The sequence below is a fragment of the Rhipicephalus microplus genome, chromosome 1 (genome assembly GCF_043290135.1).
Source record: "Rhipicephalus microplus isolate Deutch F79 chromosome 1, USDA_Rmic, whole genome shotgun sequence".
NCBI lineage: Eukaryota > Metazoa > Arthropoda > Arachnida > Ixodida > Ixodidae > Rhipicephalus > Rhipicephalus microplus.
The window spans coordinates 63,333,673-63,358,447 of NC_134700.1; the positions used below are offsets into that span (position 1 = coordinate 63,333,673).

The 24,775-nt window shown below is 48.6% G+C and overlaps 1 protein-coding gene across 1 annotated transcript in view; it reads right to left on the bottom strand.

The window, feature by feature from the left end:
• The window catches only part of TppII (Tripeptidyl-peptidase II), a 236,372-nt gene that overhangs the window by 48,238 nt on the left and 163,359 nt on the right, over positions 1-24,775 (bottom strand). Inside the window, exon 26 of the mRNA XM_075873097.1 lies at positions 14,123-14,250. Within this exon, the coding sequence (XP_075729212.1) occupies positions 14,123-14,250 (128 nt within the window). The remainder of the gene's footprint in view (positions 1-14,122; positions 14,251-24,775) is intronic.

Genomic DNA, 24,775 nt, shown 5'->3' on the forward strand with positions numbered 1-24,775 from the left:
GAGCTTGCGGCAAAGTTTGGCGTCTATAACAGACACAGCGGCACCGGTATCCACAAGAGCGTATGCATGGGCGCCGTCTACAAAAACTTCGACGATATTTGACGGCAAGGTGCGAGGACTTGAACATTTCGATAGCGCAGTTCTTGCCCCTTGAACTGTGACGGCTAGTTTCCCTCATTTTGAGGGGCTGGTCGTGGACGCATGGGTGACAAGGAGCGTCGATTGGGTGAAGGTGAGCGACGAGACGAAGTTGCCGGATAGTCACGAAAAGACGTGTTTGACTGACGATCCGAACTTTCATAACCAAAAGGTGGTCGGTCCATGTAGTTGCTTCGTGGTCGGACGTCTGTGTAGGCGGGCACGCGACGACGACAGTATCGGGAGATATAGCCAGGTCCGCCGCACGCAAAACAAATCGGCCGGTTATCGCGCGTTCGCCAGGCATTTGCAGCAAGGGGCGCCGCCCACGTGGCATACGGCTGAGTCGAGGCTGTGGTAGCGAGGGGAGGAGCCCATGCGACGGAAGACTGAGTAGGAGCGGTGACATGCGGCAGTCCATTGAACGGCGAGGGCTGGTGTGGCTGCTGCCTCTTTACTGCGTCAGCATAAGTAATAGGCGCGGCGACAACTTGCTGCTGAAAGGGCACTGGCATAGCCTCGGCAATCTGGTCCTGAAGTGCATGTCGGAGCATGGGAGCTAACGGTGTCGGTGGTTGCTCTTGCTGCTGCTGCGGGAGCTCTTGGCGCTGACAAAACGGCAGGAGGGAAAGCTGACGTGCGACCTCCTCACGCACAAAGTCTTTCATTTGTGCTAGAAGGCGGGAGTGGTCAGGTACGACGTCCAGGGCAGCGAGTGGTTGGTTAGGCTGAAATGGACGACGGGTGAGAGCTCGTTGCCGTCGCAATTCGTCGTAGTTCTGGCACAGAGTTACCACTTCAGACACCGTGCCAGGAGACTTCGCCAGGAGCATTTGAAAGACGTCGTCATCAACACCTTTCATAATGTGCTGGATCTTGGCACTTTCGCTCATTGCGCCATCGACGCGCTTGCAGAGATCGAGTATATCTTCGATATAGGTGGTAAACGTTTCGCCAGGTTCTTGTGCCCGTGAGCGCAGGCGTTGTTCGGCGCGCAACTTCCGCACGGCAGGGCGACCGAAAACCGAGGATAATGCCTGCTTGAAAGTGGCCCAGTTCTCGAACTCGGATTCGTGGTTTGTATACCACAGTTTCGCCACATTAGCCAAGTAAAAGTTGACGGTGCTCAACTTAGCAGCGTCGTCCCACCTGTTTGGTCCACTGACTTTTTAGTAGGACGACAGCCAGTCCTCGACGTCCTGGTCTTCGGCGCCCGAAAAGATCGGGGGGTCTCGCTGGTGAACCGGGCCGGGGCAAGTAGGAGCCGCGAGAAGTGCTGTCTGTTGGGCAGCGTCAACTTGCATGGTCGACGGCAGCGTGCGGGATCGGAGTTCCAGGGTGTAGGTGATGCAGTTACCCAGCACGATCCACCAAATGTAAAGGGGGTGTACTGAAGGACTGAGCAAGCGGGTGGTAGCTCTAAAGGAACGCAGGCGAACCCAGATGACGGTGCTTGATCGCCGATCTCGTGCCTTCTTCTTGTGCTGATGATAGCTGACCTGATGGTATCAACGTCTTTCTTATTCACTACAGTAAGAACAATATGGACGGGCCCAAACAAGAACCGCAGGAGGTCAATTGGTGACACCGACGGGCAAATTTACAGCTCGAATTAATATCGGCAGTTCAGATTTCGTCGCTACTTTCGTAATTTTACCAGAGTGCTGCAAAGACCTGATCTTGGGCATGGACTTCTTGCGTGAATACGGTGCCATTATCAACATTCCTGAGAGATCGGTTACGTTTTGGACAGCCCCAGATCAAGTTTCTGATGTGCCCTGTACAGACCAGCGACGCCAGCCTTTGCGCGTCTTCGAAGACGACGTGACCATCCTACCGCGGTCGAGTGCATTCGTGGCTGTGACATGTGACACGTCGAGCGATTCTAAAAACATCGCCGAGCAAATTCCAACACTGCTATTCAGCCATGGTTTATCTATCGCAAGAGGCGTCGTAAGCATAAAATGCGGACACACGCACGTCCTTGTTACGAACTTCAGCTCTGAACGCCAACATCTAACGAGGGGCATGGCAGTCGCGTACGTGGAAGAGCTCGCCGAGATGACAGACTGCCTAACTCTTGAAAAATATAATTCAACTGATCGGACTCCCGCACCTCTATCTGTTGATATTGATCCAAGTTTGCTGCCGGCGCAGAGGCAAAGTATCATGCAGCTTATTAACAAGTTTGAAGATTGTTTCTCTTCGATTTCCAGGGTCCGTCAAACGCCGCTGACGAAACATCGAATTATAACGGACGACATGACCAGACCCATCAGGCGAAACCCGTACCGGGTAGCTCCGCGAGAACGTGAAGCCATCGAAAAGCAGGTGCGACAGATGCTTGAAGACGATGTTATTCAGCCGTCGAAAAGCCCTTGGGCTTCGCCGGTTGTATTAGTGAAGAAAAAAGACGGCACCTTACGTTTCTGCGTGGATTACCGCAAGCTGAATCAGGTGACAAAAAAAGACGTCTACCCACTTCCATGTATCGACGATTCACTCGATTGACTACGCCACGCACGTTATTTCTCGTCGATGGATCTAAGGAGTGGTTATTGGCAGATAGAAGTCGATAAAAGAGGCCGAGAGAAAACAGCTTTTGTGACACCTGATGGCCTTTTTGAATTTAAGGTAATTACATTTGGCTTGTGCTCAGCACCAACAACGTTTCAGAGGCTAATGGACACCGTACTATCAGGCCTCAAGTGGCAGACGTGCTTAGTGTATTTAGATGACGTCATCGTATCTTCTGCCACATTCGACGAACACATCAGGCGACACTGCATTCAGTATTTCAAGCTATCCGTTCTGCCGGACTAACGCTTAAGCCGGAAAAATGCCATTTCGGCTTCGAAGAGCTTCTGTTCCTGGGGCATCTTGTCTGTAGTGAAGGTGTGCGGCCTGACCCTGAAAAAATAGCTGCCGTTATGAATTTTTTAGCGCCAACTGACAAAAAGGCGGTCAGACATTTTTAGGACTGTGTGCTTACTACCGACACTTCATTGAGAACTTCTCGCGCATTGCCTCGCTGTTGACCCGCCTTACCAGAGAAGACGTCGCATTCGTATGGAATGAAGAGCAGCAAAAACCATTCGACAAGCTGCGGCAATGCCTTCAGAAGCCACCAGTCCTCGCACACTTTGATGATGACGCACCGACAACAGTGCACACCGACGCTAGCAATGTCAGCTTAGGAGCTGTACTCGTGCAGTGGCAGGATGGCGCCGAACGAGTAATTGCTTACGTGAGCAGAACTCTTTCACGTGCGGAAGAAAATTATTCCACTACGGAAAAAGAGTGCCTTGCGGTGGTGTGGGCGGTTATAAGATTCCGCCCATACCTGTATGGTCGTCCTTTTAATGTTGTCAGCGACCATCACTCCCTCTGCTGGCTGACGAATTTAAGAGACCCTTCAGGACGGTTGGCGCGCTGGAGCCTGAAGCTTCAAGAATTTGACATGACGGTGGTCTACAGATCAGGGAAGCGACATTCAGACGCTGATTGCCTTTCTCGTGCGCCATACGAACCTGCGACGGCAGAAGATGACGATACAGCCTTTGTCGGAGTTGTACACACGGCAACTGTCGCACAGCTGCAACGAGACGACCCCGAACTAGAACCCATAATACGTTTTTTAGAGGGTCGCACTTCAGCTGTACCTAGACTTTTTGCGAGAGGGCTTTCGTCATTTTGCTTGCGCAACGACGTCCTGTATAAGATGAACTTCACGCCACACAAAAACGACTACTTACTCGTCGTCCCAACATCTCTAAGAAGCGAAGTATTACAGGCATGCCACGATGAACCAACATCCGGCCACCTGGGTTACGCGCTGTCGTGTGTTAGTTTCGTCACATAGCAAGGCGTGTGACGCGAGGAAGATGGAGAAAGTGAAAAAAAAAGGGAGTTATATTGGACGAACAAAAAAAAAACTATTGCACATACAGTACTATCAGTCGTACCCGCACGCAGTTCACACACAAAAGAAAAGAGTAAATAGTCTCACAGTCTGTGCCGTAGCCCGGTGCCTTGAAGTGGGATCCGTTGCGTGCTCGGATGCTGTCGTCGCTTGGGTGCCAGGTCAGCATACCACTGTAGAGGGCATCACCAGGTCTAGGCGTAGCCGCACACTGTCAGCGACGTCGGCTCGGTGGACGTGGTCAGCAGCTCCGGTCTTTCGAGGGCGCTCGCCGTACCAGAGATGTCCACAGGACCACTCACCGAGAACTCGTGCTTGACCACGCCGACACGCCGTGCCCTGAGGACGTCAATGGCTCGAGGACAGGAACCCGGCCTTTCGAACCTCGCGCGTAGTTGCGGGTTCGCCCTAGGCTCCCTTGCGTTGTCTTGCCGGCGTCCGAACAGCTTCGTTCTCCGCGAGCGTCTCTTCTTCTTTTTTCAATGGGCGCGCTGCAATGCCTCTTCATTCTTCTCATCTTCTAAATGATGTGGTACTGTCGTCTGCTATGCTCGCATTTCTAAGGTACTACATCACATCACCCCCCACTTAAGAAAGTTCTTCCGGTAGAAGAACTTGAGGGCACTGGGGCACGGGACACGTTGGTTCGCAGACGGAAACACACACGTAAGCACCACTGCACACTATAGCAGTTCCGAGCCCCGCACACTCCGCACATTCGGTCACAGAAGTACACACCAAAAAAAAAAAAAAGAAACAAGTCACAGAACTAAAGCGTCATGATACTTGTATCGCGCTGTAAGGTTTACATCTTAAGCAATTCATACCACTGAGCATCGATTCTTTATGCAGACGTTGCTCACAGAGTTGGCGAACGGCCCATGCAATCTACGCACTTCCATAAAGATGAGTCTCCACCGTAACACGCAGCTGTTCACATGCTTGGCTGATGTGACGTACACAAGCGGTTTGTGGTCACTCTGTAGAATGAATGTGCGTCCGAATAAGACGATATGAAGTTTCCGGGCCGACCACGTAAAAGGCAGGGCCGCTCGCTCCACTGTAGAGTAAGCAGCTTCGCATGGTTGCAGTATACGGCTTGCGTATGAGACTGGGTGCAGTAGTCCTTTCGTTGAAATGGAACGCATGATAGCTCGTCGCTTTCGGTGTCATCCGCCCGGCAAACAGCTGATGCTTCATGCGGTGGTGCAGGCAGCGGTTCCTCATACTTTTTCAATAGGTTGATATGGAATATTGTGCTGCTGGTACCGAGATCTATTAAATAATCGACATCATTTCTATTCTCAAGGACAGAAAATGGTCCCTTCCATGTCAGAGCCAATTTGTTGGTATCCGATGGAAGCAGAAGTAGAACCTTGTCTCCAGGGGATAATTGACGTTGTCTGGTCTTTCGATCACAATGCTTCTTCTGTATCATTTTTGCTTTCTGAAGCTCCTCTTTGGCTAATCGGCAGGTGTCTTCAAGACAATTCCGCAGTTCGACTAAGTACCGATAGGCTGTTTTCACATCATCATCAAGATGATCAGTGGCCCACAATCCTTTCAATATCGCCAGGGGACCTCTGACGTAACGGCCGTAGAGCAAGTCGAACGGGGAGAAGCCTAAGCTCGACTGGGGAACTTCGCGATAAGCGAAGAGTAAGGGTGCCAGGTACCGATCCCATTTCTTCGGACACTCCTGACACATTCTTCTTATCATTTGTTTCAGAGTACCCTTGAACCTCTCTACAAGGCCATTAGCCATGGGATGATATGGGGTTGTTGGCAATTGTTTGAAAGAGAGAAGTCGGCTTAGCTCCTTTATTAGGCGTGACGAGAATGACGTGCCTCTGTAACTGATTATCTCCCGTGGGACACTTACACGAGAGAACATCTCCAGAAGTGCCTCAGCGACTTTCTCTGTCTCGATGCTCGGCAGTACTACAGCATCGGGATAACGCGTTGCCATGTCCACCATTGTCAGTACGTACTTGTTTCCGCCCTCTGACATCGGTGATAATGGACCCACTATATCAATGGCTACTCTCTTCAAAGGGGTGTCAACTATAGGAGTGTTGCCGAGAGGTACACGACCCACCAAGTGCTCGGGAATAGTTCTCTGACATATATCACACGATTTAACAAATCGTGTGATGTCTGACTGAACCCCTGGCCAGTAGAACTCTTCGAGTACCCGGTCTGTAGTTCGTTTAATTCCCTGATGGCCCGAAAGGATGCCTTCGTGGGCCATTTTCATAACAAATTGTCGGAGGCACCTTGGTACCACAAGCTGATTCACCTGCCTCTTAGAGTGAAGGGTGTACTTGCGATAGAGGATTCCGTCCTTCGTGAGGAACAATATTTTACCAAACCTTGTCTTGACCTCTTTGTTAACGGCTTCGAAGCATTTCCGCAGGCTGCTGTCTTCCTCCTGTTTGGTTTTAAAGTCCTGTGGGCTCATGTCTAAGGGGTTAATAACTGGAGCCCGAAGTAGATGTGGATTTCCTGCCTGTCGCTTTTCTGCAGCCACTTTTGTCTTGAAACGTGTTTTCCTTGCAGCCGATGTTGAAGTCTTTGCATACAAGGGTCCGTGTGCAGAACCGGATTTTTCTGCGCCAGAATACTCTTCTGCAGTGCTCTGGGTGTAAAGACGGCTCTTCCAATCGTTATCAGGATTGTGAGCATCTCGAACGCCTTTCACGTTTCCCAAGACAACATTATATAAAGGAGTATCCATACAAAGGGCTCGAGTTTTGCCAGTGAAGAACGGTGAAAAAATTTCCACGTGTGCTTCAGGCAGCTTCATCAACCGTCCGTCCAGGAGGTAAATCGAGGAAATCTTTCCAGTCAGCTTGCTATCCGCCACAAGAGACCTTTTGACAATGATTGAATCGCATCCTGTATCTCGCAGTACTGTTGCGGGATATCCTTCGAGTATACCTTCGCCCGTGGGCATAGATTTTTCCTTCAGCTTGGCTGGGTGCGTTTCTTCGCACTCCGGACTATAAGGAACACAAAGGGAAGCCTGCGACTCTGAATTAATTATCTTGGCTCCATCTCTTTGTTGAAAAGAGCATGAGGCCTTCTCAACGCTGTTGGCCCTTTTGGAGCAGTCACCTGTTTTATGCCCAGTGCGGCGGCATTTTCCACAAAAGGGTGGCTTTGTACCTGGACCCTTTGTGTTGGTCCAGCAATCAGCAGCTCTGTGACCTTTTTTGTTGCAAAGGAAACACTGCGGTTTCTCTTTGTCATCTTGCCGCTCAGACGTTCGTGTTTGACCTGGAGGCTTGCTCAGGATATCGCCTTTACATTTGCCAAGGTTAATCAACCCCTGGGCCTCCAAGTAGCGGTCTGTAGCCTCCGCAAGTTTTTCAAGGCTTTCACAGTTTCTTTCTTTAAGAAACACAGCGAGTTTCTCATGGCATTGTGCGAGAAACTGCTCCGAGACAATTTTGTCCCGCAGAGCATCGTAGGTCCGGTCTGTCTTGGCCATTTCTTGCCAATGGTCAAAATAACCTAATAGACGCCCGGCAAACTGCGTGCCCGTTTCAGAATTATCTGGTTTTGCTGATCGAAATTTTGTCCGATAGCCTTCTTCTGTGAACCTAAAGTGTTGTAGTAGCGTTTTCTTCAACGTCACGTAGTCCGTGGCATGTTCTGGTGCCATCCTACCAACTACACCCAAGGCCTCTCCGGTCAAGCAAAGGCTTAGTGATAGGGCCCATTTGTCTTGCGGCCAGTCTTGACAAGCAGCGACGCGCTCAAATCGCTGTATATATGCGTCCAGCTCATCATGTTCCTCGTTAAAGGCTGGGATGAGTTTATGTGGACTTTGGTAGCTCTGCGTGGTGCCTGCGGGCGTACCCTCGGTAAGCTGCCCAGTAGTTGTGCTACCTGCTGTTGCACCTAACTGATGCAACTTTAACTTGAGCTCAAGAACTTCCTTCTCTGCTTGGGTAATCTAGCGACTGCCTCTGCCTCGGCTTCTTTCGCGGCATTTCGTTCAGCCAGACGAGCGTCACGTGCCTCTTTTTCGCGTGCGCGTTCTTGGTCCATCCATTCTTTTAGTGCTGGCCCACTTAACCCCAATTCCTTTCCGATCGCCGTCAGCTTATCTGCCTCCATCATCGACTGTCACACACACATATGCGATGTGATACTCTCCTTAGATGTAACAAAGTAGTCCTGTCTCGCGGACGCCAGATATGTCGTGTGTTAGGTTCGTCACATAGCAAGGCGTGTGACGCGAGGAAGATGGAGACAGTGAGGAAAACAAAAGGGAGTTATATTGGACGAACAAAAAAAAACTATTGCACATACAGTACTATCAGTCGTACCCGCACGCAGTTCACACACAAAAGAAAAGAGTAAATAGTCTCACAGTCTGTGCCGTAGCCCGGTGCCTTGAAGTGGGATCCGTTGCGTGCTCGGATGCTGTCGTCGCTTGGGTGCCAGGTCAGCATACCACTGTAGAGGGCATCACCAGGTCTAGGCGTAGCCGCACACTGTCAGCGACGTCGGCTCGGTGGACGTGGTCAGCAGCTCCGGCCTTTCGAGGGCGCTCGCCGTACCGGAGATGTCCACAGGACCACTCACCGAGAACTCGTGCTTGACCATGCCGACACGCCGTGCCCCGAGGACGTCAATGGCTCGAGGACAGGAACCCGGCCTTTCGAACCTCGCGCGTAGTTGCGGGTTCGCCCTAGGCTCCCTTGCGTCGTCTTGCCGGCGTCCGAACAGCTTCGTTCTCCGCGAGCGTCTCTTCTTTTTTTAATGGGCGCGCTGCAATGCATCTTCATTCTTCTTATCTTCTAAATGATGTGGTATTGTCGTCTGCTATGCTCGCATTTTTAAGGTACAACATCACACGCGCGTACGTTGTGCAGAGTGAGGCAGAAATACTACTGGCCAAGACTGACGGCGACCATTCAACACTATGTTCGGACGTGCTTTGATTGCCAGCGCAGAAAAGTTCCACCCGTCAAACCAGCAGGCCTCCTCCATCCTATTGACGTGCCTGTTACTCCATTCGCTCAAGTCAGAATGGATCTTTCGGGCCCATTTCCAACCTCATCAGCAGGTCGCAGATGGATTCTAGTAGCCGCCGACTACCTCACTCGTTACGCCGAAACCAAGGCTTTGGGGAGGGGCACGGCAAGTGAAGCAGCCCGATTTTTTGTAGAGAATGTGGTGCTGAGGCATGGTGCTCCATCAGTGGTAATAACTGACAGAAAAACTGCATTCGCAGCCGAACTATTACAGACAGTTTTAAAATTTAAAACTTAGTAGCACACCCCACCGACGAACAACGGCGTATCATCCGCAAGCGAATGGTCTCACGGAGCGTCTCAACAAGACACTAGCGGATATGCTCTGCATGTACGTCGATATGGAGCATAAAAACTGGGACGAGATCTTGCCGTATGTCACGTTCGCCTATAACACGGCTCATCAAGAAACAACAAGAACAACACCATTCCGCTTTCTTCATGGTCGTGAAGTCACCACTATGCTGGATGCTATGCTGCCGCACGAGTGCGAAGACGCTGAAACGGATGCTGATTATATCACTCAGCTGGCCGAAGAAGCCCGACAAGTTGCACGCCTACGTATTAGTCGCCAGCAGGACTATGATTCAAGACGGTACAATCTTCGTCACCGACCAGCCTCCTACGAGCCAGGAGAGAAAGTTTGGATATGGACACCTATTCGGCGCCGTGGCCTCTCAGAAAAACTGTTAAGACGGTACTTCGGTCCCCATAAAGTTCTGCGACGTCTCAGTGACATTAATTATGAGGTTGTTCCTGATACTACACACTCTTCAAGGCGTCAAAGGTACGCTCCAGAAGTTGTGCACGTGGTACGCATGAAGCCTTATTTCTCCTAATGAACTCATGCGTTTCCAACGAGTACAAACCGCTTTTATTATAAAGCATCGGGACGATGCTTTCTTGAATGGGAGGCTAATGTCACAGCTAAAGGCCGGGCAAGAAGACAGAGGACAATGAAGTGATGAGCGTGGACAGCACCCACGGTTCCTCCGAGGTAGAAGAAGTCGAAGTGGCTGCTCTTTTGTTCTGTTAATACAGACCTCGTTTTTTCTGGTCGCACCGTCATCCTGTATTCTTTTATTTTCACCTAGAAACAATACTTATATCTCGAATTGCTATGAACCAAAACAAGTCAAAGCTGGCTCTGGATTTGGCCGAGTACTCCTGGCCTTTCGTCGAAATTACTGGCCTGATACCCCGGACCCAACCACATCCTCCCCTCTACGCCACCGGTAAATTATGAGATTGAGCCTTTGACACCGTCTGATGACTTACGGCGTCGTGATAGAGAAATCGTACATGTAGTCGCCTGAAGCCGTATTATGACCCCGCTATGGTGACAATGCCTTAATCCCCAGGATGGCTACACTCTTCACTGGGGTCCAATATAGGGAACAATGCGAGATGACAATGAAGCAGCCAGCAAGGCAGGCCACAGCTTTAGTGATACACAAGTGCGACCTGAGCTTGCCTTTGCTTGGATTTCGGCCTGCTGACATTCCGCGGTTTACCAGTACATTTTTATATTAATAAATCACGTGACAAAATACACAACTTTACTGCGATCAACTACTACAGTCAAACACGGTTATATCGAAGCCACATACAGTAGACTCTCAGTAAACGAAACCTGAAGTGACCGGGAAAATGTGTTGCAAATAACAGGAGTTCCATTTACCGAGAGGTGAACATGAAAGCAGAATACAAGCCCAAAACCAAGCATTGCAGAGGCAATAGTTCTGTTTAAGCAGTAGTTTCGTTAACAGATTTTCATTTACAGAGAGTCTGCTGTATATCAAATTTTCGGGTATATCGAACTCGTAAGTTATCCCCTTGAAATACCTTGGTAAAAGTATAAAAATTCGCACATTTATATCGAACAGTATTTTTACCCACCTTCAGATATATCGAACGCCGCACGAGCTGGAAGGTGCGCTTCAGCAATCCCCCCCCCTCCCCTGCCTTCGTGATCTCGGCGGCACCGTGGCTCGGCCCCCAAGTTGGAAGGCATGTTTTGGCACTCGCAGCGCCCGGCGACCTCCGCGCTATTCGTGCGGCACCACGCCTCCATTAAAACCTGAAACGCTTGAAAAAGTTAAGCGCGAGAGGGCTCCAACTACACAATCTCTAACTTGTGGAACCTTTTTTTTTTTCGTTTCTCTTTTTCTCTCTCATAGTTTCTGCGCGTACCTGTCGGCTCGGAGAACAGGCACGAAGGAGCCGCCGTCCTCCTCCTTTCGCTGCCGCCGCTGCTGCTGCTGCTGCTGCTGCTGCTGCTGTTTTGCAAGTTTTGATCAGCCAACCACAGCTCGCGCCTTTTGCTATTGCCCTCACAGGTGGTCATCGCCTCGCGAGCGCTTCGTTGCTTTCGCTGTCGCGTCGCCTACATAGCACCGCATGTGCAGAATTTCTCCTTTGGGTGAGTGGTGTGCATAGCCGCTGCAGACTCCTTGAGTTGTCGACTTCTAGTGTAGCTATGGCCAGCATCAAGAAGTGCAAGACCCTTGACTTTGCGACAAAGTTGAAGGCTATTCAGCGTGTTGAGGTGGGCGAGAAATGTACAACCGTCGCGTGGATGACTTCGGGATACCACGGAGCACTCTGAGTACCTTGTTGAAGAGCAAAGCAGAGATCAACCTAAAGGCGGCAGAGTAGCGAATGTCAGGAGCCTGTCATGTGCGTGCTTGTGCCCACAGGAATGTAGAAAAGACACTCTATGTCTGGTTTTTAGAAGTGCGCGTGAAGAACATTCTGGTGGATGGCTCAATGCTGATCGCTAAGGCCAAATGGTTTGCTGCTGCACTCGGTGAAACAACTTCGCCAACAACAGCAGGTGGCTTCACGATTTAAGCAAAGCTAAATCATCGCTGGCAAAACCAATTCTGGCAAAAGCGAAGCTGTCAGCAGCCAGGACACCCAGCAGTGGATGACGAAGGAGTGGCCGGAGATCTCCACGACTTTTTCTCTCGCGGAGATCATCAATGCCTGGCGAGACGTGAAGATGGACACATTGGTCAACTGCTTCCGCAAGGCAGACTTTGAGGCAGCGGAACTTGCGAAAACAGGTGAAGACGACGAGTGCATAGATGACACATTTCGCGAGTTGTCCTGCTTCCCTGCAGCAGTTCCACACAAAGTGTCCGTGGACGACTTCGTGGAAGCGAACTGCAATGTCCAGGCCGACAGCTCATGTGACGAGGAGCATCGTCCGGATGAGGCGCTGGCTACACATGCGTACTCTGCCGCTGAAGTGGCGACAGCATCCGGCATCATTTGCCATTGTATTGGCCACATGGAGGGAACCGAGCTGTCGCACATGGACGGCCTTGATAAGATCGGGACTGGCGTCAACATTTTAAAAACGAAGAAGCAGGCCAAGATTAGCGATTTTTTTCATGCAAATAAATCAGTTGCTGAATTAGTTGTCATTTTTATATGCGCCTATTGTAGGTGATGATCCGCTGCAGGTAAGCTGTTGGGGCCTCTATATTTTTTATTGATTTTACATATATCGAACCAATTTGATATCCCCTTCGAGTTCGATATAAGTGTGTTCAACTGTACTAGCTGAAAAAGTCCGTGTTTTTTTTTTTTTGGAACTTTTCTGTCTTCGCTGTCTCTCAAGCGAGCTGCCTGAAAAAAATAACACTATGCCGTAGTTTCCTCACTCATGCTGTTAGCAATTAAAGTGCATTCACACTTGGCCTCAAATGGAGCAAAAGTGGCAAAGATAACCAGATTTTTACTTGCTTTGTCGCCCTAAGCAGTCAGAAAGCCTTCAGAAAGCTGGTGGCCCTAAGCAAAAAGCTTGTGGCCCTAAGCAGTCAGAGAGCATTCACACCTGAGAAGTGAGGCGAGAACCGAAATGCCAGAGCGTCCAGAAATATGCGCACGTGAATAGGCCTTTTTTCTAAGACAAGCCCTGTTGAGCTGCTCATGTGCAGTGGTCAATAGCACGTTTGTATGATCTACGGTGGCTAGGAAAATCGTTCGTATAACACCGAATTGCAGTGCGTTTTATGTAACTAGTCTGTCTGAAACAACCCTAAAATGTGTATCATCAAGAAATTCGGACAAACCATAATCATATCATGGACATTCTACTGTACTATATATCAAAAGGCACCAAGATGAGCACTGATTACATGAAATATTGGTTTTGAAGAGCATTGGCAATATGGTCGAACAAGCTCATTCTTGGCTGACAGATTCATGAGTCGACTCAGTAGGCTAACGGATTCATGAGTCGACGTGAGTGTGAGTGTGTTCGGGTATGCAATATTTTGGTGAAAATCAGTCAAACTATGCCCAGTAGACGGAAATTTTTGTGGGTGCGAGTATGAGTATGGTGAGTACGAGTCCGAGAGAGCGCTAAGCACAAAGCATATTTTAGGAGTGAGCGAATCAGTTCCAAAATTTTGCCCACATATGATGTTGCCTCATCATCACAGATACTTCAATGAGGTACTTCATGCGACCTAATAGCGTTGAAATTTTGTATCTTCCATTTACAAGTTGTTGTAATATGTCATGTCAGAACGAGAGCAAGAAGACTTTTCAGTAAGCTGACAGCCTCTCCATTATTTTCCTGCGATTGTATCGTCATTTCATCGATGGTCCATGGTAACTTGTATAGAGGCTAGTGTCGTGTCACGGTGTGCTACCCTTAAGTGTTCCTGCTGCTCTGACACCGTTTACCCGCAGCTCTATCGACATACCATTAGGCGATGATTAAAGTTTCCTTTCTTGCATTTCTTAGCAAAACATGACGCTCTGACCCTTCCTCCTTACCTACCTGCCTACAGTGATACCCAATGAGCCTGAATTGATAGATTTGCAACAGCTACAAAAATGGGGCGCATGGCTCACCTCTTCACACCATTTACCCTCACCTTTTGCTTCTATACAAAACTAATAACAACGAATATTCTTTGAAGAGCAGTTTTAAGATATTCAATGTGGCCTGCAGCACTTAGTAAAGAGAGGAAAGTAAAAAAAGAGCTGAACGTACTGCTTGTTGTTGCTGCTGTCCTTCTTGTCGGTGCGGGTGCCCAGTGCCGCGAGCAGCTCAAGGGTGTCGATCGCTGCCAAGGCTTCGTCTGCCAGGGCCACAATATCCAAAAGGTAGCGGCTGCGCTCCTGCAGTGCACATTTTGCAGGGTCCAAAGTGTCATATTGCAACTACATTTTTTAACATTCAGCACTAAGACAGAACACTCACAAGATAATGGAAATCCTACCCTAAACACCGGCACTCACAATGTCACTGGTAAACGCACTGTTGCATTCTCATCTCTAAAAGAGTGCCAAGGCTATGCATGTCCTGGATCGACAAGCAGCCAGCATAGGTCAAAGATAGGCCACTTGCTTCCAGTGCCTGTCACGTTTCATCGACAAGGAACTAGGAACAGCAGCTGCCTCACCTGAAACAATATATTAATTGTTGCACGTTTGCAATACTAACACAAATCCAATGCCATGAAGCAGCAATATTCTGCTATTTGGTTGGCCTGTAGGTGTGCAAATCTGTACAGCTGTTTTCAGTAGAGCTGAGAAAATGGCAAAATTTTAGGTGCAATGCAATTTCAAATATTCCCTGAATATTTTTCAAATAGCTTCTAAAAAAATTTCTATTATTTTAAAGTGAAATTGCAGAAAAAAAGCCACAGAGAATTATTAAGCACAGTCTTATGAAAGAGCAAGATAAAACTATTTCAGCTAGGCTGATGAAGACCCGGTGGGGTAATACTTTACAGTTGTCTTGTCAAGAATGAGGCAATGCAGGGGCCGAATCGTATTTATGTACATGATTTCGTCCAGCCATGTTGTTGCTAACACCACTTCACACATGAAAGGAAAAAGATGTCATTTTCTCAGCCTCTCCTCCTCTTTAAGGTTCTGTGGAAGCTCAATTGATGTGGCGGACAAGAGCATGCTCCCTTTTAGTCCTTTGAGTCCTTCGAGTCCATGGTTCTAAATCTGCCCTGCAGACGTCAATACAGTGAAATTTTGGCAGAACGAACACCACATTAACGAACATTTTAGTTTAGCAAACTTTTAAAAAATCCCGCGCCGACTGCTGATAGTTTCAATGTAAAATTTTTTACCACTATGTACCTTCAGAATATCAAAGTTTTCAGAATAACGAATGTTAATTTAGTTCCACGTTATATTGTAATGAATGTAACAGCCTCACAACAAGGATGTTCTATTTACACCGTTTATTAAGGGCGAACTTGTGCCCAAAGTGAACGACGCACAGCAATCAAGAAGATCCAAGGGCGGTAGTCCTCGTGAGCCTCTGCCTCGAGCACCCTCGTTCTATTCTTCTTCACGCGTGTTGGCAGTTCGGCGGAGTACCGTGCGCATGCAGGGCCTGCTCGTGCATTGCGGCTGGCTTCGTCGCTCGTAGTCGTGCCGTTAGCGTTTCTCTGGTTCCCGACGTCCGCATTGTGCGGAGCAATGGTAATTTCCTGTGGCATTATCCCCCCACTCAAGAGGCATCGCCCCGATGCTTTCGATGATAATGTATGCAGCGTTTCCGTCTCGGACGGTTTGTAAGAGTGAAATGGTTGTACAGCAAGCAAGTGGGGTGGCTAGTCTTCGTACCGGTCGTAGTACGGTTTCATGCGCACAATGTGTACACGCTTGGTGGGGTTGCGTCGTTTGGAATGCCCATGTCCTGTAGGCTTGACTTCATAAGCTGAGTCGCTGTACTACCTCGTAAGGACCAAAATATCGACAAATGAGTTTTTCAGACAGGCCTCGTCGTCGTACTGAGGTCCATATCCACACTTTGTCACCAACTTCATATCGTGTTTCACGTCTTCCTCGGCTGTAGCGGTCGACATCGATTCGTTGTTGGTGACATATTCGGTACCTTGCTAATTGGCGGGCCTCCTCCGCTCTCTCTATATAATCATCGAGATCAGAAGGGTAGTCATCTTGATCTATAGGTAACATAGCGTCCAGTGTTGTGGTAACTACACGACCATAAACTAGTTGAAACGGGGTAATCTTGGTAGTCTCTTGTACGGCGGTAATATAGACGAAGGTGACGTACGGTAAAATTTAGTCCCACTTTTTGTGTTCGACGTCCACATACATAGATACCATGTCAGCTAGAGTTCTGTTAAGGCGTTCAGTCAGGACGTTGCTTTGAGGGTGATATGCGGTAGTTTTCCTGCGAACAGTGTGGGTCATGTTCAGGAGGCATTCGGTGATTACAACAGTCGGAGCGCCATGTCGTAGCACTATGCTCTGTACAAAGAATTTGGCGACCTCAGCTGCCGTTCCTCGATGCAAGGAGTCTGTTTCCGCGTATCTCGTTAAATAATCAGCCGCTACAACGATCCACTTCTTGCCAAGTAAAGATGTCGGGAATGGTCCAAGGAGGCCCATTCCAACTTGTTGGAAAGGTGCTTTCGGTGGGTCTATCGGGTGCAGAAGGCCCGCTGGCTTAGCACGAGACGCTTTCCGTCTTTGGCACTCGCGGCATGTTCTAACATAGCGTTGTACTGAAGACAATAGCTTGGGCCAATGATAGTGCTGACTGATTCGTGCAAGCGTTCGAGTGACCCCTAAATGTCCAGACGTAGGCTCATCATGGCACGCTTGCAATATTTCTTACCGCATAGTTGCGGGAACAACAAGCAGAAACTTTTCACGGTTTGGCTTAAAGTTTCTCTTGTAGAGGACATATTCTCGGAGGCAGAACGACGCGAGGCTTCGAGAAAATATACGAGGTACTTGTACGTCAGCTCCTTTCAGGTGTTTGATGAGCCAGAGCAATTCTTCGTCCGCATGTTGAAATTCGGCTATCTGAGAAGTCTCGACAACAGCCACGAATGGAAAGTCCTCTTCATCTGATAGTGCTGTGTCTGCAGGTGCCCATGACAAACAGTTGGCGTCAGTATGCTTCCTGCCAGATCGGTATACCACAGTTATGTCAAATTCTTGCAGTCTGCGGCTCCACCTTTCCAGTTGTCCGGACGGCTCCTTGAGGTTGGCGAGCCAGCAAAGGGCATGGTGATCGCTAACTGCCTTGAATGCTCTACCATACAAGTAAGGCCGAAACTTACTGATGGCCCAGACGACGGCAAGGCATTCTTTCTCTGTGGCCGAATAATTGGTCTCCGCTTTTGTTAGAGTCCGGCTGGCGTATGCTATCACCTTTTCTTCGCCATTCTGCCACTGTATTAGGATGCATCCTAGGCCGATGTTGCTGGCGTCTGTGTGTATTTCCGTGTCAGCTGTTTCATCGAAATGAGAAAGGATTGGGGGCTCTTGCAACCGTTTTCTTAATTTGTTGAAGGCGCTTTGTTGCTCGGTTTCCCACTGGAAAGGTACATCTTCTCTCGTAAGTTTCGTCAAGGGTTCTGCAATCTGCGAAAAATTTCTGACAAATCGTCTATAGTAAGCACAGAGAGCTAGGAATCTCCGTACTGACTTTTTGTCTGCTGGCACCGGGAACCTTGCAACGGCGGCTGTCTTTTCAGGATCAGGGCGCACACCGTGGGCGCTGACAACGTGCCCAAGGAATTGAAGCCCTTCGAAACCGAATTGGCACTTCTCTGGCTTGATGGTTAAATCTGCCGAACGAATTGCTTTTAACACGGTTCACTGGCGCTTGATATGCTCCTCGAATGTAGCAGTGAAGATGACCACATCGTCAAGATACACTAAGCAACACTGCCACTTCAATCCGGAAAGTACAGTGTCCATCATGCGTTGGAACGTTTAACGGCGCACAACAGAGACCAAAAGAGAGAGCCTCGAATTCATAGAGTCCGTCCGGGGTAACAAAAGCAGTCTTCTCGTGATCACGTTCATCAACTTCGATCTGCCAGTATCCCCTTTTCAAATTTAGTGATAAGAAGAACTTGGCACACCGAAGTTTGTTTAATGTGTCGTCAATACCCGGGAGGGGATATACATCCCGTTTAATCACAGCATTTAATTTTCGGTAGTCGGTGCAAAACCCTAGTGTGTTATCTTTCTTCTTCTTAACAAGTACTACAGGAGATGCCCACAGACTGCTAGAAGGTTGAATAACATCATCTTCAAGCATCTCCTGTACTTGATTCTTGATGACTTCCCTTTCTTTTGGTGAAACGTGGTACGGGTGCTGGCGTATCGGCCTGGTTGTCTCGTCTGTTACGATCCTGTGTTTTGCAATGGTCGTGCGTCGTACCTTTGAACTATTGGAGAAACAGCTGCCGAATTCCCGTACAAGGTCGTATAGCTGTTGACGTTGGATCACTGAAAGGTTAGGATTTACGAATGTTACGTCGCAGACATCAGATATTGGTTTCATATCCGTTGACGTTGTTCCAAGGCTGCATATTTCTGTGGCTTCACAAACCTCATGAAGAAAAGCTATGGCTGTCCCCTTTGCGATGTGCTAGAATTCGTTCCCGAAATTTGTCAGGAGGATGTCTGCGTACCCGTTTCGTAGCTGGATAATCCCTCGTGCCACACAAACCTCTTTTCAGGAAAACATCCATGTTGCTGTCTGCCACACCTTCGTAGTCGCCAAACGTATCATTTCTGACTAGAACCATTACACTGCTCTGCGGTGGTACAGTCACATCATCATCGACAATGCGCAGTGGAGTGGTGTATTGCTCGTCTGCTCGAGCTACCTTTAAAGCTTGTTCCGTCGAAAATGATACGCTGGACCTCTGCAAATTAATAATGGCACCATTTGCTTGCAGAAAATCCATTCCAAGTATAACTTCTCTCGAACATACGGGCAGGACAACAAAGTCCCCAACGTATGTGAAACATCGTATCTCAACTCTTGCGGCGCATCTGCCGAGAGGCGTAATAAGGTGACCGCCTGCCGTACGTACTTGAGGTCCACTCCATTCAGTCAGAACTTTCCTGAGGCACTTCGCTAAATCGTAGCTTATCTTATCACAAAGTAATCCGCACCGGTATCGATTAAAGCCATGAGCTCTAGCCCGTCAATTAACAACGGCAAGTCTGAAGTTATCTTCTCATCACTGCACTTCTTTACCTGGAGAGAGACAGTCATCGTCGTCGTCACGCTGGTGTCGCAGTGGAGGATCTTTGTATTTCGAATCACCAGCGGCCTTGCTTCCACAGGTCGCCCACTTCAGTTTCCCGAGTTTGGACTAGGCGAACAATGCCTAGGTGCGTTTGGAAAGGAACGTGGGCTTGGCGAGCGCTGACGTAGAGGGGATGGTGATCCCGGTTGATGACGACGATGTAGGTCGAAGCTCTGACGTGAGCACAGGTATTCCTCGATGTCGGACGGCCTTTCGCCGTTTGGCGGACACGGTGCGTTGACCGCAAATCCTCGAAGACCAGCTTGACGATATCGGCGAAACCGGTACAGATGGCCAGCCTCTCCACAGTTGAAGCACAGGGGCCTACAATCCACATCTCGCCATACATCGCTTTTCCGAGGTCTTGTCTCGGTCGGAAGAGGTGCACTGCGAGTTCCCTCTACGATGTTGTGCGGGCTACGTGTTGTCGGTGCGTAAGTACCAGGTGTCTCGATAGGCGCACAGTGGACAGCAGGCTGCCTGAGCATCTCAGAATAAGTTACCGCGCGTCGTGTCGGTGGTGCATCCTTCTGCGGCTCCCGTATGGCCTGCCGAATTTCTTCTCGGACAACATTCGCAATTGACAGTTCCGGTGAAGCGGGTGGCTGCAGCTTGCGTAGTTCCTCCCTGACAACTGACCGGACAAGCTCCCGCAGAGTGTCAAGATTATTGACAACGTTTGCCGAGAAGACCCCTGCTGATGTACAGGCTACGTCACGATTCTATTGCCGGGCTCTCTGCTGCAGCGTCATTTCTATTGTCGTTGCTTCCGACCGAAACTCGGCAACAGTGCGCGGCGGATTGCGAACGAGTCCCGGGAACAGCTCTTGATTTACCCCATGCATGAGATGACACCCCTTTTTGTCTTCAGTCATATTGAGATCAGCTCGCTTGAACTGGTGGGACATGTCTTCTATGTACATAGCGACAGTCTCGTTTGTACATTGATTCCGTGCACGAAAAGCTGCTTCTGCCTTTTCCCGGCTATCATTGTTGCCAAACGTACACAGTAGCTGCCGCCGGAACTCTTCCCAGGACGTCAAAGATGCGTCGTGGTTTTCGTACCACACTTGCGCTGCGCCTTCCAAAGAGACGTATACGTTGCGCAACTTGCCTGCTTTGTTCCGTTGGTTTATGTTTGCCACCCTCTCGAAATAACCCAGCCAGTCTTCGGCATCCTCGAACGGGTCACCATGGAACACCTTTGGTATGACGGGTTGGCTGACAATGAGCTGTGATGGTGCAACTTGGCTAGTCATGGTGGGGGCGTTTCTTGTTTCCGTCGCTGATGCCCTTGGCACAGGGGGAAGTGGTCCAAATTCTGGTGAAACCCCTCGAATACGGTGACTGATCCGTTGGTGCACCGGCGTAAGCTCCACGGCTTGCGGATGGTCAGGGCTTGGACTTCGCTCTCTCGTGGGGTTTGGAATCATCTACCCAGCACCTCCACCAGAAAATGTAACGAATGTAGCAGCCTCACAGCAAGGATGTTCTATTTACACGGTTTATTAAGGGCGAACTTGTGCACAAAGTGAACGATGCACAGCAATCAAGAAGATCCTAGGGCGGTAGTCCTCTTGAGCCTCTGCCTCGAGCACCCTCAATCTCTTCTTCACGCGCGTTGGCTGTTCAGCGGAGTACCGTGCGCATGCAGGGCTGGCTCGTGCATTGCGGCTGGCTTCATGCGGATACGTTGATATTAATTACAGAAAGTTTGCCGAATACTGTAAACGGGGTGTTACGACATCTTTATCTACAGAAGTGCTGGAACATCATCAGTATACCTTCACTTACTGCAGCGAACGTTTCATGGAGTGCGATGGATATATCAGCCAGCGCTGCACAGCTTCTGTGCTCCAGGCACCTGCACTGGAGCTATGCGTAGTACGTGCCTAGTTTGCCCATGAACACTGATGCACGCATATTGTTCACTGCTGTACATGCTAAAACGTTACTACCTGACCTTTATTTCATGTAAATGTCGATTGACTTGCAATAAAACAATTTATTGCCACAAGTTTGTGTGATCAGCATTGTCGTTTCGCTCGGCCTGTATGCAGCATCACTCACTTACTAAAGTATGCAAGATACTTGTAAGCTTTTAGTAAGTAGTTTACGGCATTGTACTACAGTCGAGCCCACATATAACGGCCCCACTTAAAACGAACTTCCGTTTAAAACTAACAATACCCACGTGACCGTGAAAATACACATTGGTTCGATGGCACAAAATCGCACTTACAATGAATGTCTCCGAGCGTCGCTGATCGGTTACAGCGAACGGAGTCTGCGGTCTGCCGACTTCCCGGGAAATCAATTTCGACCACCGATCAGGCATCGGCGAGGTGCCCATATATTCTCATAGTTAAATGCCGACCCTACCTCCGCGTCGCTCTAGTAGCCGCTCTCCCCGACCAATGGAGGAAGGAAAGCTGTTTCCTTCCTCCATGCCGCCGACTGCTTTTTGTTACGCACCCCTCCATCCTTTGTCCCCCTGCTACTCTGAGCACCGTGCATTGCCCTTGTTTTCACACTGGAAAGTGATTGATTGATTGATTGATATGTGGAGTTTAACGTCCCAAAACCACCATATGATTATGAGAGACGCCGTAGTGAAGGGCTCCGGAAATTCTGATTACCTGGGGTTCTTTAACGTGCACCCAAATCTGAGCACACAGGTCTACAACATTTCCGCTTCAATAGGAAATGCAGCCGCCGCAGTCGGGTTTCAATCCCGCGACCTTCGGGTCAGCAGCAGAGTACCTTAGCCACTAGACCACCGCGGCAGGGCGAGGAGCGAAGTGGGGACGAACAATTCACACGGCAAATCCACGCACATGGCACAACTAGCTGCCGGCAGCGACGGAAAGCATTGGCGCCGCGCTGCACGCAACTAACCAGGTGATGACCGAGTCCATGCAGTCGCTCCATGTTTTAATGAAAGTTCCAGTTTTCGCTTAGTATCAGATCGTCGTGGAGCTACGCACATGAATAGCGACAAGCCAATCGGGTCCGTTCTGTAGCTATTTCAGTCACTGCGCATGCGAGATACTGTAATAGTTTCGAAATGCTCCTTGGTGCAGCCACTGAGCGCTAAAAAACAGTTGTGCGAGAGTGCAAGCCTACTATATTTTCCGCACTTCGGCAAAAAAAAAAATAAAATACTTCCTTGTGGGTACTTTGGGCAACATTTGCTGTGGTACAGTATTTGTTTAGTGGTGGCGATGACGCACGTCAGGAGATGCACATTTGCCCTTGTAAACACGTGCTGCTGTTTAATGCATGATCATGCCGCGTTTCCAGCTGGTAGAAACTATCGAGGTTTCACTGCATTACTAGATAATTCACAGCTGCTCATGTTGATGTCACCAGTTTTTCAGTAAAACCACGGCGATAACAGCACTGAGACGAGCACTAGCAAGCCCCACGAATGAACCGAATTACGTGATCCTGATTGAACTACACTGTATATGGATGCAACCGTGTCCTTTGTGTAGCCACCACTCAGTGCTGTTCGGTTGATGACAATGATCAGCTAGATTTGGCAGTTTACGTTTCCAATCGACAATTATTGCGGGAATTGCCATTTATGCACAGTCTGGCACAGCAAGTCAGATTGGTGAGGAATGGTGCAATTGGCGCAGCACTTCCACCCGTTCTAACTAAAAATAACAACATTTGCACAGGCCTTGTCTGAATTAAAAAAAAAATTGTGCAGGTTAGTAGGGTTATGACAAATATGCCCAATTTTGCTTTAATATGTGCTATATACTAAAGTCATTATTCACTTCGAATTCATTTCGAACCAACAGTTTACTAGTCACACCAGCCTAGCCAATATATAAGAACAGAGAAATGCTGGATGCTAAAAATTTTCGATGACCATTTTTCTAGACTTTTTGCCAAAAGGTCAGGTGAAAACAGCAGTAACTTAGCCCTCATTTCTCCTGCATCACTTTCATGTTGAAATCAATGTCTTCTCGAGTTGAAAACTTGCAATCATAGCAGAACCTGAAAGGCAGCTTTGTTGCAATATGATGATGTGATCGGGTGAAGCATTTGAAAAATTGACTTGCTCCGCAAACTAGAAGGAAAACGAGAAGGGAGACAGGAAAGAGCGCAGCCTGTCAATAATAAGAGTGTAAACCTCGTGAATACGCAGTTCAGATTGTCGTGGGTGTCACTTTTGTCATTTGCCATTGTTCACATTTGTCATTGTGGCAGTTGTCACATTTGATTTGTTTTGGGGTGGCTTTGTTTACAGCATTTTGGTTTTGTGCGCATCGTGGAAGCGCAGAGTAGCATGTATATGTTGGCTTCATGAAACAACAATAAACAGCTGCGCTCTTTTCTGTCTCCCTTCTCGTTTTCTTGCAAGTTTGTGCAGCAAGTCGATTTTTCAAGTATGAACCAATTAGTCTGCAAAAAAGTATTGGGAGAAGCATATTAAGAAAAATTTGAAGGGGCCACTGCCTGTTCTTGGTTTTAGGAAGTTAGAAAAGTTCATATAGTAAAATTCCAAGGCGAATTGAACGAAAAGAAAACATTAGAAAAACACTCAAAAATTTCAATATTCATACACTCTTTAGAATTTCTCATACATTGCAGGTTGCTGCAGTGTGAACTAGAGCACTGCACAGGCCTGGGGCTGACCCGGCTCACCGGCTAGGGTCAGGCTGGGTAAGGGAGGATCAGATCGGACCCGGGCCAAGCTCAAGCCTGGGTCAAGAACGTATTAGGCCCGGGTCCAAATTAGGCCCGGGGATATATATCGATATAATGGCGTGTGTACACTGTTTTTATTTGTGTTGTTTTGTGAAATTTAATGTCCAAAAGTGACTCAGGCTATGTGACATGTCATAGTTGAGGGCTCTGGGTAATGTAGAACACTTGGACTTCATTAGTGTGTGCTGACATTGAAATATATTTCGAGTTTGCAGCTACGCTCTCATGTACGCTGCACCCGTTTCTTCCTGAGTGACTCCGTAGAGTGGTTCACGTGACTCGCGAGTTATTAATTTTTCAGGAGCTGCCTTTGTTAAACTGCAGATGTGGAGTGACTTTTATCACAAGCATACCATTCAATGCGAATTATGCCAATTTTTTGTGCCAGCAAGGCAGTTACATCTGACATGCCCCGTTACATCCAACATGCCACAGGTGCGCTAAAGAAACTGCAGTCTGGTTAACTTCAGCGCTCTAATAGGCTGTTGTTTTGGAAGCTCTTAGTTCAGTCTTCAAAGATCGAAGGCAGTCAGACAAAGACGACGAGATAAGCATCTTCAGGGAACAGGAGGACAGTGGCTCACTCGCGAACTGATGTGGCTCGGTTTAATAGATCTTTGACACTGTGGTGGCGTTGATACGGTGAAGAAGGGTGAGGCCAAAAACCTTGTTTTGAGAGCTAGGATGAAGTGTATGTTGTGGACAGTTGCCTGCCAAGGAGTCAACATGGCAGCTTTAATTCCTGCCTTGCCTGGTGTATTCCTCCCAGTTGCAGCTAGAGCGCATTTAATATTTTTTTCTTGCATTGTGCAATAAAGGAAGTTTGCAGGAGACTTCCTACTTTTACTCAACAGCCTCAAGTCGTA